The sequence below is a fragment of the Pocillopora verrucosa genome, chromosome 7 (genome assembly GCF_036669915.1).
Source record: "Pocillopora verrucosa isolate sample1 chromosome 7, ASM3666991v2, whole genome shotgun sequence".
In the NCBI taxonomy this organism is placed as follows: domain Eukaryota; kingdom Metazoa; phylum Cnidaria; class Anthozoa; order Scleractinia; family Pocilloporidae; genus Pocillopora; species Pocillopora verrucosa.
Genome location: NC_089318.1, coordinates 20134967 through 20150269, shown reverse-complemented (window position 1 = coordinate 20150269; position 15303 = coordinate 20134967). Strand labels below are relative to the sequence as shown.

Below are 15303 nucleotides of genomic sequence, written 5' to 3'. Positions count from 1 at the left end.
AGTTGACTCTAGGAATAAACTAGTTACCTTAGGACACCTTCAGCTTGATGATCGTCTTGAAAAGCTCTATTAAGGAAATGATTATACAGAATTTGGCGGTTTTTATTGACAAGCCGACCAGTTCACCAGAGTAAAACTTTACTTTCATTTGTTTATTAGCTCAAATTTGTCTCTGAGTAAACCACAACCAATAACGCCCAAGAAGAAAATTAAAAATTAATTATCATGGCTTGCAAGAACATTGGAAAAGTGATAAACCTCATCACTATCGTACAACAGTTTGGTCGTGGCAATTTACATAGCCACCTTCATTAGATCTCACCCAGAAATAGCACTTGATGCAGCTTGTTAAAAAAAATGCAGATTTCTCACCAGTTTTCAACACTTAACCTTTGCTTCCCATACTTAACCACTTAAACTCTGATGAATGACCAAGAAAACTTCTCCTAGCTTGCAATATCAGTGCAATATCACCACAAGCAGACAAGAAAGTGAGAATGAAGAAAAATATCAATTAGGGGATTATTAGTTGATTCGCTACCAAATTCTATGTACTGATATTGTGACAATTGTATGCAGAAAGTGAGGAGAATTACTAATGAAATCTTAGGGGGAAAAGGGTTTAAAATAACTAAAGATTCTGTACAACCCTCCTATCCAACAAACATTGCAGTCAAAAGGCATCTTTCTCAACCACAGATAACTTCATTTTGCCTTGGAGTAAACAACAACCACCAAGTCCTGGTCACAAAACAAATAATTTATTATGATCTATCTTTAATTAAGCATGGCTTGCCAAAACATTGAAAAAGTGATAAACCTCATCACCATCATACACAGCTATTTCTGTGTTGCATTCTGTACAAGCCACAGGGTGATAACATTCTGACAAGGAACTGTCAGCTGAGGTTGCACTGTCTTTAGTGAGTTGAACAAGTTTTCCCTTCTGAGCTTTCTTTCGCTTCTTCCCCGGCTTTTGTTGTTGAGATGGCTCATATCTTAGAATTTCATCTTTAACAACTTTACAGTTCATAACAAACATAGCTCTGTATTGGTTTTTGTACATGTCATGTCTGCAAGGAAGAAAAGATACCAAAACGCAAGTCTTTCTCTAAACCTGCTCTTTGTAAAAGCAACTGGAAGATTCCCTAATTTTAGGGACAATACTACGAAAGTTCTCCAAAGTTACTGAATTTTTTTAAAAAAATGTCTACTTTGCTAGTACAATTCATATTTGTTTGTTTTTTTTTAACATGCACCAGAAATGAAAAAAAACATCTTTTTAACAATGAAACCAACAAAGTGATGATGCAAAGGTTGCTCTTTGAAAATAGAGTGCAATTTACCTGTGTCCAAAATGAAAAAATTCAGAACCATACTTCAAAATTTTGATGCAGTTATTTACTTTTCTATTCTCCAATAAAACAGAATTTTCATCAACTTAAGAGGTTCAGTGCAGTTTGTAAGACAAGTCTCTCTGATAATAGTGTACAAGTTAATGTTACTGCAGTGCAGGAAAATAAATATGTGCAATTTACCAGACTCAAAACCCATTTCAAAAATTTTGCAACTTGCACACTAAGAATGGATAAATTGTCTTTCATGCAACTGAAAACTCTGCCACTTACCTCTGACAGTCAATGCATAGTGTTGTCATACATGCTGGACAAGTCAGTATAGCATCACTTGAAGGAACTTTTTCCACATTTTGTTTGGACTTTTTAGTTTTCTTTTTACTTGCTGAAGATTCCTCTTGGTTTTCCTCTTGGTTTTCCTCTGTACTTCTGACTGTGTTTATTCTTTGCTGTACTAAAATTCAAGTTGTTGAAAGGAAATGTTTCATGGTTATACATTATGGTATCCAAGTGGTTCCTTCTTTTAACAGAAGTGTAAGTCTTGAAAAGTCCTCATAAAATGTTTGCCAGGAGTCTATATACAATACATACCCATGGCAAGTACTATCAATGTGATTCTACCACAGTAGTAAGGTCTGCATTACGTAATGCAGTAGCAGGAGAAGAGTAGTGAGTAACCCTTTCACTCCCAAGATCTCATTAGTGACTATTTTTACTGTTTGCCATGGATCTCTTATGAAGTTAGTGCTGAGAATTTGGTGCTAAATGAAATAATTACTCCTTAACCCTTTAATTCCCAAGATTTCATTAGAAATTCTCCTTACTGTCTGCCATACAATTCATATAATGTTAGTTTGGAGAATCTGGAATTAGATCAACCAATAATCCCCTAATTGATATTTTTCTTTTTCTCATTACTTGTATGCTTGATATTGTACTGATAGTGTAAGGAGAAATTCTGTCTAGATCACTAGTGGGACTCAAAGGGTTAATTGATATCTTCTCAATTCTCATCACCCGTTTGCTTAATATAGTACTAATATTGTAAAGAGAAATTCCTACTTGGTCATTCATGGGAGTGAAAAGGGTAACAGGAGGATTTACTACATTGGGTGAATATGGGCTCCGCTACTAAATTTGACAAGAAAAAATGGCTTCACAAGCCATCAAAATTTAGAGGGATAATTCTTTGTAATAGTAGGAATTCACTAATCTCTGATATCAAATGTATATCATGGATAAGAGGAAGGAGGACTCAAAGGTTGCTGGTTAAATAGAGAATTTAAGGTACAATTTGTACCGGCAAGCTGTCAAGTAGTTTATTATAAAATAACCCCTTACACCCTAACATCAGTATGCAATTTCCCCATACTGTTCTCTACAAATTGCCTATGTTACTTATGAGGAGAATTTATCTCACAATTAGGAGTTTCTTGGGTTCATGATTATTTCCTTTATTGAAAATGAAGTTGACTTGATATCTGGCATGGGATACTGCTATGTTAACAATTCGTCAAAATTAAGATGTTTTTAGTTATCATACTTCTCTGTCTGTGGTCCTGTCTTTGTCTAATCACCCATTGTTCATCTTCATCATCCATGTCTGGATCATACAACAATTCATCATTGGTTAACATTTTCCTCCTTTCCTTGGATTTTGAAGGCTGTCCACCAACTCGGTGTTCATCGTCTGAACCTGAACTGAAGTAGTCTTCGGCATACATGGTATTGTTGTCTTCAGCAGCATCACCATCTTGAGTGTTGTTACTGGTTGAAGTTGCATCATTTACACTTTTCCCTACAGTAATGTTTGCATTCTGATTACCTTGATCCTCTGAAAAGGAAAACATCATTTTAAGATAATATTACTTTTTAACAACTGTAGTACATTAAAAAAAAATTCACTGTTGATATTAAAGATATCACAAGTCAAGACTGCAACAATAAATCAACAACAAAGTTTTCCAGTCAAAGGAAGTATGTCTTCATTGTGATTTGTATCATTCCTTGAAAATTTAAGTCAATCAAATACACCATTTTCAGACTGTGTGATCTTCTGCCACCATATACCCTTGATTTTTTTCTTTTTGTTTGTTGTTCTTATTTTTCTCCTCTTGGGGTGTTGCCCTCTCTGGCAAAGGACAGTTGCTATTTTCAAAATGAAGCTATCCCCTGATGTTTTACAAAACTACTCATAATACATGTGAAGTGACAGTAGAATTTTCCACAAAAGCAATAAAGGAATTAAAAAGATAAATGTGTAACCTCTCCATATCCCTACATTTTTCAGCAAAAAGGTAATGAGAACATTCAAACTTGTCAGGCAGAAGTTGTTATTTTGATCTAACACCAGATTCTCCTATATAATTCATAAAGAAGTGTGTTGTAGCTGATAGAGAGAGTAAACAATTAGATCTTGGGAGTTAAAGGGTTAAATAAACTGTTTACCATGATCTCCTGTATAACTTTTTATCATACTTTCCAGCTCAAGATCCATTTCCTTCTCAAACTCATCCTCGCTGCTGCTTCCTGTTTCTTGCTTTTGATCTTTTAATAATTCCTCTGTGGCAAACTCGTCATCAGAGCTGACAGCAAAGAAAAAAAAAACTTCATTCAAAAAGTGATTAGGGTTGTCTTTAAATCAGAGGAGCTGTTTTTGAATTGTGATCAAAGACAGAAAAGAAATATTTTTTAACTGATTCTAACATTTATGTCTGGCCAAAAAAATATGTCTCAGAATGCTAGAAATATGTCTAAGAAGTTTCAAATTTCAATATTTTTTCTGGGCAAACAGATACGTGCCCCCAGACTCCTCTGAAGGCCCGTTGCTTTGTGATATGCCATATTTACTTGGCAAGCTATGCAAGCATAATTCAGTTCAGCCACCAACTCTCCTCAGATCATACATCTGTTACATTTTCTTATAATCCTAATCGATAAGATTTAGTACGAGTACTAAACGCTTGCCACAATAGCAAAATACTGGCGACGAGATAATTAGCCAGAATGTGACCCTTTGAGAATAACAACTCAAAAGGCTGCTTGATCCGAATGCAAGGAGGGCATTCATAACTGGTTCTTCACAGTCAGAAAATGTAATGTCTTTGCTGGCTTATATTTCTCAGGACTAAGGGTAAAGATGATTGAATGTAATAGTGTGAAACAAACAAAGAAAAAGGAAGAATTTTGCATTGAAACAAAAGAGGGCTGAGAGCAGGTGACAGGCATTCAGGAAATTTCTAGATCACATGCTAAACCACACACTGACAGAGATATTACAACTGCAATTCAGAAATAAATTCTCCATACAGATTAAGAGTGTGGATAAAATATCTCTCAAAACAAATTATATGCACTGCTGCACTAACTGCAGCTGAAAGCTTCTTTTAATTTAATTTTTTAGTCAAATCTTGTGTAAATTTTCTCTCTTGGTGCAAACTTTTCTTTCCTGCTTAACGATTTACATCAGCAGAAACTGTCAAAAATGATTGACAAAGGTTCTGTATCCATTTTCATTATTTCAGCTATTGTAAAGCTGCCAGTTTAACCTCTTCCTTTTAAAGATGAAAAAAATGCAACTCGCAAAAATAACCACAGAAGCTGAAGGTGCATCAAAATTTTGTGTAAGAGGGAGTGTTTGCTACCAAGAAACGGATAAATTTTAAACCAAACGACAGATGGATAAGCCATGTAAATCCTTGTCATTCCTTCTTAACCAGGAAATCGTCACTAAGGGTCGCATGGCGTTTCATTTTACGTCATTCGCACATTTTTTGGAAACAAAATGCGACTGTATACAACCATTTTTACAGAGTAGAATCCAGACGGTGACAATACCGGCATATTTCCTGAGCATTGACGCACGTCTGTGTTAAAATTTGTAAGTTTTTGGCCGAAACACACGGAAACCAGGCGATCGCGTAAAGACCGTCTCTATTACATGTATCCCGAAAAGCATTTCATCGAAGTCCGAAGGAGTATTTGCAAAGCTGAGATTAACTGAAGTACCTCTCGTTTCCGCCATCGTCTGAGCTGCTATAACCTCCAATATTGTAAGGATCTTCTTCATCCAACATAATTTTCTTGGGAAAATTCATGATTTTCTTCGCCTGAGCGGAGGTTACTCGCCACATTTAATATCTCGTCTTCGATCTCGACACAGTGGAGACTGGGGCGAACACATACTTGATCTATATCAGTTTTCTCGTACTACTTATCAATAGAAATCTTCATTTACAGGTACTGAGAATCTATTATTGATCGGTCCTGATAAATAAACGACCTCGAAGTAATTGTTGGGAGGGTGCGAAAATGGCGTCGATTTCTGCGAAGACCACGTGCATTGGCTGGGAAGATTTCCTTGCTCTTCATCGACCACAACTACTCTCAATCGGTTTACCGGAACACTTATGGGAAAGACTTTACAAAAAGCTAGCGCCTATTCCAAGTTGCGACGCCACAGAGGCATTTGAGCTGCACAAAGACGAACAATTTGTCTCTTTGGGTCGTTGGTCTCTACACGCCAGACGGGCTTTGCAAAAACTCGGCGACGTGTTTCTCATCGAGCATGCTTGGTCCAGCGATGGCAGTGCGGCTGCGAAGAAATCTTTGGAAAAATCTCCGGAACTTTTGACAAGAGTGAAGGAAATGCTTGGGCACAAAGAAAACAACCCTGACGACGAGGCGGCCGGGGAAGCTCTATTAGACAGCTCTCTGGTTCTGTCGCAAATCGGTGGAATTAACGAAGAAAAAGCTAAAGAAGCGCTTGAGGCTACCGACGGTGATCTAATTGAAGCTTTGTGTCAAATCACGGACGATTCTTATGAAACTAAAAAATCGTCGAAATCTAACAGGTCAAAAATTATGACCTTCGAGGAATTCAAAACTGGCTTTCTTCACGGCGTTGGAATGGAGAAAGCAAAATTACTTTCGGAGGAATACATTGAAAAGATGTATTCCCGGTACAAAAGGGAGAAAGAGGAGTACCCTGAGTCGATGGGCTTTGGTTATGGCACGACCTCTTCGTACAGTTGGTCGGAGGAAGAAGAGGGCGCTATGACCGTGCTAGTGTCTATTCCAGTAACGGTAAAAAAGCGGGATGTTGTGAGCAAATTGACTACGAAGCGGTGGACTCTTGGCCTGAAAGGATCTGCCCCTATCATCGATGGCGAGTTTTATGGCAATGTCTGCCCGGATGAGTCTTTTTGGACATTTGATTCACCTGGAGTTTTGGTCATGACGCTTCAAAAACCAGAGAACGAAGAATCGGAGTTGTGGCCAGTAAGTTTTCTCGATTTGATCTTGAGTAAATAGCGTATTTTCTCTCGAAGCAAGCGTGACAAAATCGTCATTCCAAAATTCTTAGGGTGACACTCGCTTCGATCGTGTCAAAGATGTAAGGTATTTATTAACTAATTACAATGAAATCCGTAAAGTCGTACAAATTTGATGGAGTACACTTTACCTATTACGGCCAATATTAACGCAAACAGAAAATTTACTGTTTTCGTTCTAAGTGGCTTTGCCATCAAGAGTCAAGTGCGTAAACGTATTCTTTATAATCGATCCAATATTTGCATTTTTCAATAAAGTTTGTTACATCATTCTGAACATTTTTCTGGGAAGTTTGGTTCGCTTTTCAATTGTTAGGCGATTTTGAAGTGACCGTATTTCAGTTGTATTCTGTCATTTTGAATCTTTTGTATTTGAGAGATACCGAGTGACAAGTTTAGGTTGCCGAATTATAATTGCTCTTTGAATACTTTTGTAGAAATTCCACCCGTGCACTCATATCAATACAAACATCTTAAAATACAGTTAAATAAATATCTCAGTGTGTACTCAGGAGATTTTTTTTCCGTCACAATCGGAGCCACACCTGTAGTTGGCAATTTTCGGTGTGTACAGATGCTGACAATCTAATTAAAAATGTCTCTTTGAGAAGCCTCCGGCGAAAGTAACAAAATCTGCTTCATAGGGAAGCTAATGAAAGATCTTGCTACCTGTAGTGGTTGAGTGATCATGTTACAGCATAGAATTTGATATATTGCCAACCCTCCACATTCCATTTGCGTGGAACTGTGATAAAAGCCACTGTTGTGGCCATTTTGGAATAAATTTGGCTGAGAAATGAGAATGGTTAATGTGTTTTGCTGAAAACACCCTACAGCATATGTTATTGTGAAGTGAAAGTCCATTTATTAAAGAGACAAAAGCCCAAAAGCAATAAAGAAGGAGTTTTGCTTTTTTTTTTTCTAAATCATTCAACTGTGGCAAGTGACAATTCAATGATAGGGTATAACTTAAACTTGAAATTTGTTTTAATCATTTAGATCCAGACATCTGATCGGTAGCTGTCTTCTCTGTCTCTTACTTCTATGTATTTCTTTGTACAGAATTATGTTAGGGTTTTATCTGTGTTTTAACAGTGTTTGGAGAATATATTGGTTAATCTTGTCTCGAATAGGAAATATTGATAATGTTGATATACGTGTACTTAAAAGGTTTCATGTCACTGAAGTTATTAATTACTTCTCAGAGAGAAAGTGGAGAAGACAATGGCAATACTCCTGTGCTTTGAAGGTTTCAGTTGAAAAAAAAAAAATCTTGAGAATGATGTTGCAAAACAAGTGCTCTCAAGGATTCACGAAACTAGACTAATTTAACCAACAGAATTATCTGCTAAATCTTGTATGCTCAGTATTTCTCCTTTCAAAACTTCTGCCTTGAACTTGTTTGGTTTCTCTTCCCAATTTCAGGTTTTGATCAAAGGAGAAAAACATTTAACAGAAAAAGAGATTTCTGATCAAGCAAGAGAGAAGGATCAAAGAAGTGACTTTGAACTAAGCAGTGTCTTAAACAATATGTGGTATTACAACCAGACCTATCAGGTAGTGACGCCAGAGGGTGATAAACGCAAACCTGTTTGGTACATCATGGATAAATTTGGATCTGCTATTGTTCATAATACTCAACCTAATGTTAAATGTTCACCTTTTGCTTTTTCTGCAACTGGAGTCTTCTACTCCCTTCTTTGGCCTATTAGGGATTTAGACAAAGGAGAAATGTGTACTAGGAATTTTTGTCCTGCCCTGAGTGGAACAGAAACAAATCTGCAAAGAGAAGGACGACTTTTGGCTTTCAGTCCTTCCTTGCCTGAGAGTGTTCCAACAGCGTTTGTGGTTGAACTTTCAAAGTTTCCACTAGCAGCCAAAGAAAACAATATTGTGATCAATGTAAGCTCTTTAGAAACACCTGCAGCAAGTCAGAACTGTCTTCAATTGAAGGGCAAAAAACTGAATCTGAAATTCTTTATGGAGACAAATGGAAAGGAGAAGAGGCCAGTTCTGAGAGATTTAGGCTGTACCATTGTAGAATCTATGTCAGAAGCTGAAGCGGTTTGGCTTGAGAAATGGAATACTTTGGGCAAGAAGGTTGGCTCTGAGGCAAGAGTTAACCGACTTGCTGGAGAAGAACACCTACTTCATCGCCAACTGCTTTCTAAGCAAGTTCAACAGGTTTGGGGCAATGTACCTTGGTTCCCAGTTTCTTATGACCTGTCACAGCAGTTGCCAGCTTTGTGTGCTGATCACTACACCCATGGCATAGCCAGTTACTGGATTTTAAGAGCAGCAGATCCAAGCACTCTCAGTATACCACCCATTGTGACCAGTGATCTACGCAGAGTCATCAGGTGTACAGAGATGGGACAGTTGGTAGCTTCTCCATGTAAGTACTCACATGTTTTCAAATATCTGTCATTATTTCATGTACAAGCACAAAATCTGCCATCTATTCTATTTTATTTACACTGTGATGAACCTAACAATGGCCAAGCTTCTCACTGTTTCTGTGGCTCAGTGGTAGAGCAAGGAAGGAAGGTCAGACTTTCAATTTCTCAGAGCAACTCACAATTTTTTCTTGGTCCCAGGACTGTTGCAAAATGAATAAAGTCATCTTTCTTATGGTCTCCCAATTCATCCAACAGCGTTTTAATTTATCAAGCGTTGGATGTTGTCCTTGAGTAGCATAGTGTTATAAAGTCAGACGCGTAAATCAAGTGAGGCCAGGTATGCTACGATAATTTAGTTTTCCGAGCTTTTGCGGATCTATGGCATCATGATGCTGGCCTCACTTGATTTACACATCTAAGTGTTTTAATTGTCATCAGCTTAAAGTGTAATCAGGTCTCTCCAGAGGAAAGTCTCTTGCTTAGGGAACACAACAGAGACTCAACCCAACTTGAACACAAACTGCAGTGACTGCTGCAGAATCCAGTTTGCTGTAATCACTAACACAACATTTTTGTTATCCTTTGTTTATTTTTTTTTAATCTTTATATAAATTAAAAACTTAAATAGTTTCCCAGTCAGATCTATATAATCATTTCTCATGAGCAATATTCTATCAACAGTACTGGGCTTGATTGTGTCAATAGTTGTTTATTTTTTTTTCCATTTCAGATTGCTTTGAGACAGTTTTTTACAAGAAGAGGCGTTTCTGTCTCCAGTATTCAGTCACAGTGAAATCATTGAAACCTCTGCAACTCTTGATACACAACACACCTCATGTTGAGGTGGCTGAGAAAGAGCATAACCCAAATGTTTTTTTTGATGAGTTTGAATCTTCAGATCTTGTATGTAGTAGCACTGAGCCAAAGAAGAATGGGACATTAAACCTCAAAGTGACTCATGAGGAGTTCTTAAAACACTTAGGCTCTAATTACTTGACAAAGAAGCAGATCACTTGGGATGCAATCCAGTCCGTGATTCACGAGAGCATTGCAAAGCTGTTTTATGCTGTGGCACCAAGTCTTTCAGCCTTTCAAGGACGCAGTGGAAGAGAACTCTGTGCTGTGTACGGTGTAGATGTACTACTGAAAGACACTTTTGAGCCTCTGATCATTGGCATTGATCCTACGCCAAAGTTTGATAGCCAAAAATGTTTTGCTGATGTACTGTTCACGGCATATGGACAGAATGGGGAGTGTTCAGAGAGTTCAAACATCAGCCAGATTTCAGTGAGAGAAGGCTGAAGTTTTTTTCCAGAGATGCAGTTTTTCAAAGTTTTTAAGGTATTGACACATGTAATTATGATCTTGATTAGTGTGTACGTGTAAGTAAATAACAGCAGTAAATGATCATGTACATAGTATCTTAGATGTTGTACACAGGCAAGGATTTTTTTGTTTTACATTTAGGAAAAGTATTTTGCTGTAGTATAGACTTCTCATGAATGATGTAATTTAGATATGATCTGTCTTAAGAGACTTAGATAAGTAATGCCATGATTACACAGTGATGAAGCTGAAGGAAACAACCTGATTTGATTGTGTGATTTTTTGGTGAAAAAAGTTATAAGAAAGATGTTCATCTAGACAATTCCTTACAATGTTGGTAGATAACTTTTGCATGAGTAACCCTTTATCTTTATAAAAGTGAAACTTGCCATTGATAAGTCATCACAGAAATATGAAAATTTCTTATCCACTGCACTGATTTTTCAGTTGTAAAATAGTTTGTAGTTTTCTGGTTTAATTTTAGAACAGTTTGCGTCAATGTTATCATCTGATGGAGAGCTACTACATAGGAGATAAATTGCTGAGATCATTCTTGTACAAGTTGCAGGTATGAATGATGCACTATACCATTCCTAGACTGCTGTTTGAACTTTTCTCTGGAAATTCCATCTTGGAAATCTCTAACATCCCAATGTGGATCAAAATCTGCAGATAACCTCAGTTCTTTTTAAGTTAGGTACTATACAAAATATGAAACTCACATCGGAACAGATTCACCAGCTGATTCATGTATATGGACATTCAAGTCATCAAAAAGCTTGATACAGCATTTTAACTGCATTTTATCCATGAAGCTCTCACACCAAATACCATACTTACCAGTTACTACTTTTAACCCTCTACACCCTAACATCAGTATCCATATTTTCTTTACTCTTCCCTGTACAAGTCTTTTGCTACTGACATGTCTGTTATTTTCATTATCTTCACCCTTTAACCTGTTAACTCCCATGAGTGATCAAGAATCGTGTCCCATGAGACAGAATTCTCCTAACAACATTAATACAATATCAAATAGACAAGTGATGAGAATAAAGAAAAATATCAATGAGGGGATTACTAGTTGATCCAATACCAAATTCTCCAAACTAACAGACAGTAAGGATAATTACTGATGAGATCTTGGGAGTTAAAGGGTTACCTCCTATAAGTGACCAAGACAAAATTTCTCCTTTCAATACCAATACAATATCGACCAGATAAGTGACAAGAAGAAGGAAAAATATCAATTTGGGGATAACTAGTTGATCTATTACTTAATTATCTGAACTAACATTAAAAGAATTCTATGGTTGACAGGAGAACTACAAGTTTGATCTGGGCATCTAAGGGTTAGTGAATGACTTAGCAGTATTACTGTGAGGAGAAATTACATGCTGGTCCTTCGTAAGGTTTAAAGGGTTAACACCCTTGATTTGTAAGCTTAAGTTATTCCAGAAAAAAAGAGATCAAGCGTATTTGTGGGCCCTTCCCTTGGTAATTGTTGGAAAGTTTAACCTTTTCACTCCCAAGATATCATGAATAAGTCTCCTTATTGTCTGTCATAGAGTTTGCATGATGTTAACTTGGAGAATTTGGTATTGGATTAACTGATAATCCCCAAATTTATGTTTTTATTTATTCTCACCACTTGTCTGCTTGATATCGTGTTGATACTGTTAGGAGAAATTCTATTTTGGTCACTCATGGCAATTAAAGGGTTAAAGACAGTCCAGTTCTTTTTCTTCATATACATTTGAATTGAAATTTTTAAATACTAGGTTGTTTTCAATTGTTACATATTCTCTTACTTGTAAAATATTTTTTGCCTTAAAAAGATTAATGCCCATTCATAATTCATTCATGTTGTAGGATATATTTACATTGTGTGATTACTCATAATTGCACACCAATTAAAATGGTTGGTGCCATGTATAGGGTAATCGTCTAATTTATGATTCAATATATTTGGTATATTTACTATGCATTTTTCACCCACACTTCAGCATCAAGGCGTACATACAGTAATTTTATAATATATGTTTGAAAGAAGAACTTTATTTTATGTTGAGTGCATATTTACAAAGGTGTGATACAAATTGATGAGATTGTTAGGCTGTTATTGCAATTGAAAAATTTAGTCCAATAGTAATCTGATTTGTTAGAAAGTTTGGTGTAAAATGTGATGAGCTTTGTTATGTTGAGCCGGTGACCATCTCAATTTTTTTTACGATTTCAAAGACCTCTTGATTAAAAGTGTGCTTGGATTTACAGTAATTGTGTGGCGTTATTGCAAGAGTTAATTTTGTGCGCAATGAAAACAAGAGTAGTAACAAAATTGGAGGTTAATGTCCATAAGAGCATGGTTGTTATTGATAATTTTGGCCACTGATGATTTGAGTTCTTTTGCTGTCTTTTCATTTCTTTTTGTTGTGGCAAATTAGGAAGTTTTCTTGCCTCATTACATCATTGCAAGCAGTGTTTCTCAGATGGGATTATTTCAGAATGCTAACAACTGACAAGTGTATCCCTTACAGAAAGGGGGTTGTGGGGGGCAGGATGTCAGAAGAGCAAGTAAAACAAACAAAAAAACGTGTTAGCTTGTTTCTTGTGTTCTTTGGCACCCCTGTTTTCAAATTGAACACCTGCAAAAGAAAGAATTTCTGTAAAAGATAAAAGGCTGCTTGTAGATTTGGCATTTGCCATCCAAGAGGTAAACCCTCCCCAGTTTGATTGGAAAAGTGTTGCTTGGACTTTGCAGTTAATGTATATTAATGTCTTAGATTCTTTCTGCCCAGATGAACCTAAGTTAGCCTTAAAAGTAATATTTAAGTGAATTACTCTTTGTTACTCAGAGTGCATTTGTAAGAACTGTAATTTTTAAGTTCTGTTTGTGAGGGAAAATTGATTAAGTTGTAATCATTTTCCCAAGGAGATGCAACTGTTATTGCCTCTCCACAATGTGAGGTAGCAATTCATTTTTGTTTTGGTAGTAGGCTTAAAATTAAATGTTTAGAACTAAGGTGAAGGTGTGGTTTAATAGTAGCACCCACAATTAATCTAATTTGTAATTTGTGGGGTGTTAAAATGTGTTGAATTGTTGAATTGGCCTTCATTGGAGCTGCTACTTAAAAGTTCATTTTAATTTGAAATAATACATTTTTAGTAGAGTCTTCAGCGGATGTTGGAGGGATGTTTTTTGGACTTTTTTGAGAATCTAAGCATTTTGTGACAAGGGCTTTCATGTCCTATATTCCTGTGTCATGTAAGACACAGGAAGGAATCTATTATCTGAAATCGCCTTGAAAGTATTGGTGTGCATACCAAGTATCATTATGAAAAGAACCATATTTATAAGTGTCAAAATCATCTTTGCTGTCCCTGGTTATTTTCATAGATGACCATTTGGCAAGAACAGTTTAAAAATGTACTGCAGATTTCACGATAAATAGTGATACATGAATGATAGGAAAGCTTTTTAATGTATTGGTAGCAGTTCCATGAAGGGTATCAGTGTTAAAACCGGTCAGATGTCTCCCCTTGATTTAAATTTGAATCTGTTAGCCATCGCCATAATTTAATTTAGGACAACTTTTGAAGAAGCCAGTACACAAATTTTGTCTTAGGGCCAGGTTGCACTTGAGTGAATTCAAATATTTTCCAATTTTTCACAAACCAAAAATTGGCATAATTTTCACTCTTTCCAAAGTTTGGCAGCAATTGTGTCTAACTAATATCCTTTGACCAAAACTTTACTGATTGATTCATATGTCCATCACAAAGTCATCTCTTTCTAGAAAGAGATTCAAACATGGGGTCACCCTTTTCACTTAGCAAACAAAGAAAGCTCTAGTGCAACCTGGGCCTTATTTAACACTTTTTAATAAGGCACTATTTGAAATAGCAAAACTCAAGAGAACTGAGCTTTTATTTGATATGTGTTCATTTGCTTTTGTCTTTCTCGGTGTTATTGAATTTCAAAATTTGATATGGTCAATGGTGATGCAACAGATTGAATATTTAAATAATCTGGTCAATAACTGACTTACATGGGTGTGTTAGACCTAGTTGTACTGTATCAGCTAATTGTTACAAATAATTAAATGTAATATATTATATAACCAGTTGATTGTTCTGCTAAACTTAGCAGTGTTAGGTGTGGTAATTGCTACCTTCACGTCCTTACCACTTGTACTACTCTGACGGTTGGCATGTGAATAAAAATACTGATGTATTTGTCAATGTCACATTTGACTGAGTGTTTATATGTAGAGAATATTACTCGGACATGGGTGGAATACAAATTTTATATTTAAGTTTTGATGATGTTGCTCACAAGCGGGATAAGCAAACAAATGGCAGATATTATTGACACTTGAAAATAAAGTCTTATCCATTAACCCTTTAACTCCAAAGATCTGATTCTTAATTCTCCCTTTAGCTGCAACACTTTTCCCAGTTACTTAATTATGAGAATTTGGTGTTAAATCTAGATAACATCTTCTACCTGATAAGTGCGAGTATTCTTATTACCAGTTTGCTGGATAATGTATGGAAATTTTTTAGGGAGAATTTATATGGTAATCATGGCATGATAGGCTACATATTAACCCAAGTCATGGTAGTTCAACATGTGAACAAAGTCCTTGAAGTTATCTGAATTTTTTTGCTAATTAAGCATTTTACATTAACTGAATTCAGCTGTGATGATTGTCAAGTAAAAATAAAAAATGCTAAATTGATGTACTGCCTCTTCACACGTGGGAGAGTTAAGAATTATGTCCACTGAAGGGGATGAAGATATCAAGCTTCACTTGACCTCTACAGTTGATGGTCGACATGTACAATAATGTCATGCAGCTATCAGCTTCCCATCAGCAATATGCTGCA

General features: G+C 36.3%; 2 protein-coding genes across 2 annotated transcripts; one reads left to right on the top strand and one right to left on the bottom strand.

Annotated features, from left to right (window-relative positions):
* Positions 1-425: 425 nt before the first annotated feature.
* Positions 426-5505, bottom strand: LOC131781787 (E2F-associated phosphoprotein). Its single transcript, XM_059098502.2, has 5 exons — positions 5364-5505; positions 3804-3940; positions 2899-3189; positions 1629-1809; positions 426-1073 (listed from the first exon to the last, which is right to left on the bottom strand). Exons 1-5 carry the CDS (start codon positions 5486-5488, stop codon positions 782-784), a joined length of 1026 nt encoding a protein of 341 aa, XP_058954485.2. The 5' UTR covers positions 5489-5505; the 3' UTR covers positions 426-781.
* A 149-nt stretch (positions 5506-5654) lies between these two features.
* LOC131781785 (tubulin--tyrosine ligase-like protein 12) lies at positions 5655-14660 on the top strand. Its single transcript, XM_059098499.2, has 3 exons — positions 5655-6635; positions 8114-9083; positions 9818-14660. Exons 1-3 carry the CDS (start codon positions 5667-5669, stop codon positions 10387-10389), a joined length of 2511 nt encoding a protein of 836 aa, XP_058954482.2. The 5' UTR covers positions 5655-5666; the 3' UTR covers positions 10390-14660.
* Positions 14661-15303: the final 643 nt, after the last annotated feature.

What these genes read in the sequence shown, in the direction of transcription:
- LOC131781787 (XM_059098502.2), bottom strand. Translation starts at nt 5,488, where the DNA reads ATGTGGCGAGTAACCTCCGCTCAGGCGAAGAAAATCATGAATTTTCCC. An exon ending in GACGATGGCGGAAACGAGAG is followed by an intron (nt 3,941 to 5,363) that starts GTACTTCAGTTA and finishes CTTTGCTGTCAG; the next exon opens with CTCTGATGACGAGTTTGCCA. An exon ending in ACAGGACCACAGACAGAGAA is followed by an intron (nt 1,810 to 2,898) that starts GTATGATAACTA and finishes CTTGAATTTTAG; the next exon opens with TACAGCAAAGAATAAACACA.
- LOC131781785 (XM_059098499.2), top strand. Translation starts at nt 5,667, where the DNA reads ATGGCGTCGATTTCTGCGAAGACCACGTGCATTGGCTGGGAAGATTTC. An exon ending in AAGAATCGGAGTTGTGGCCA is followed by an intron (nt 6,636 to 8,113) that starts GTAAGTTTTCTC and finishes TCCCAATTTCAG; the next exon opens with GTTTTGATCAAAGGAGAAAA. An exon ending in ACAGTTGGTAGCTTCTCCAT is followed by an intron (nt 9,084 to 9,817) that starts GTAAGTACTCAC and finishes TTTCCATTTCAG; the next exon opens with ATTGCTTTGAGACAGTTTTT.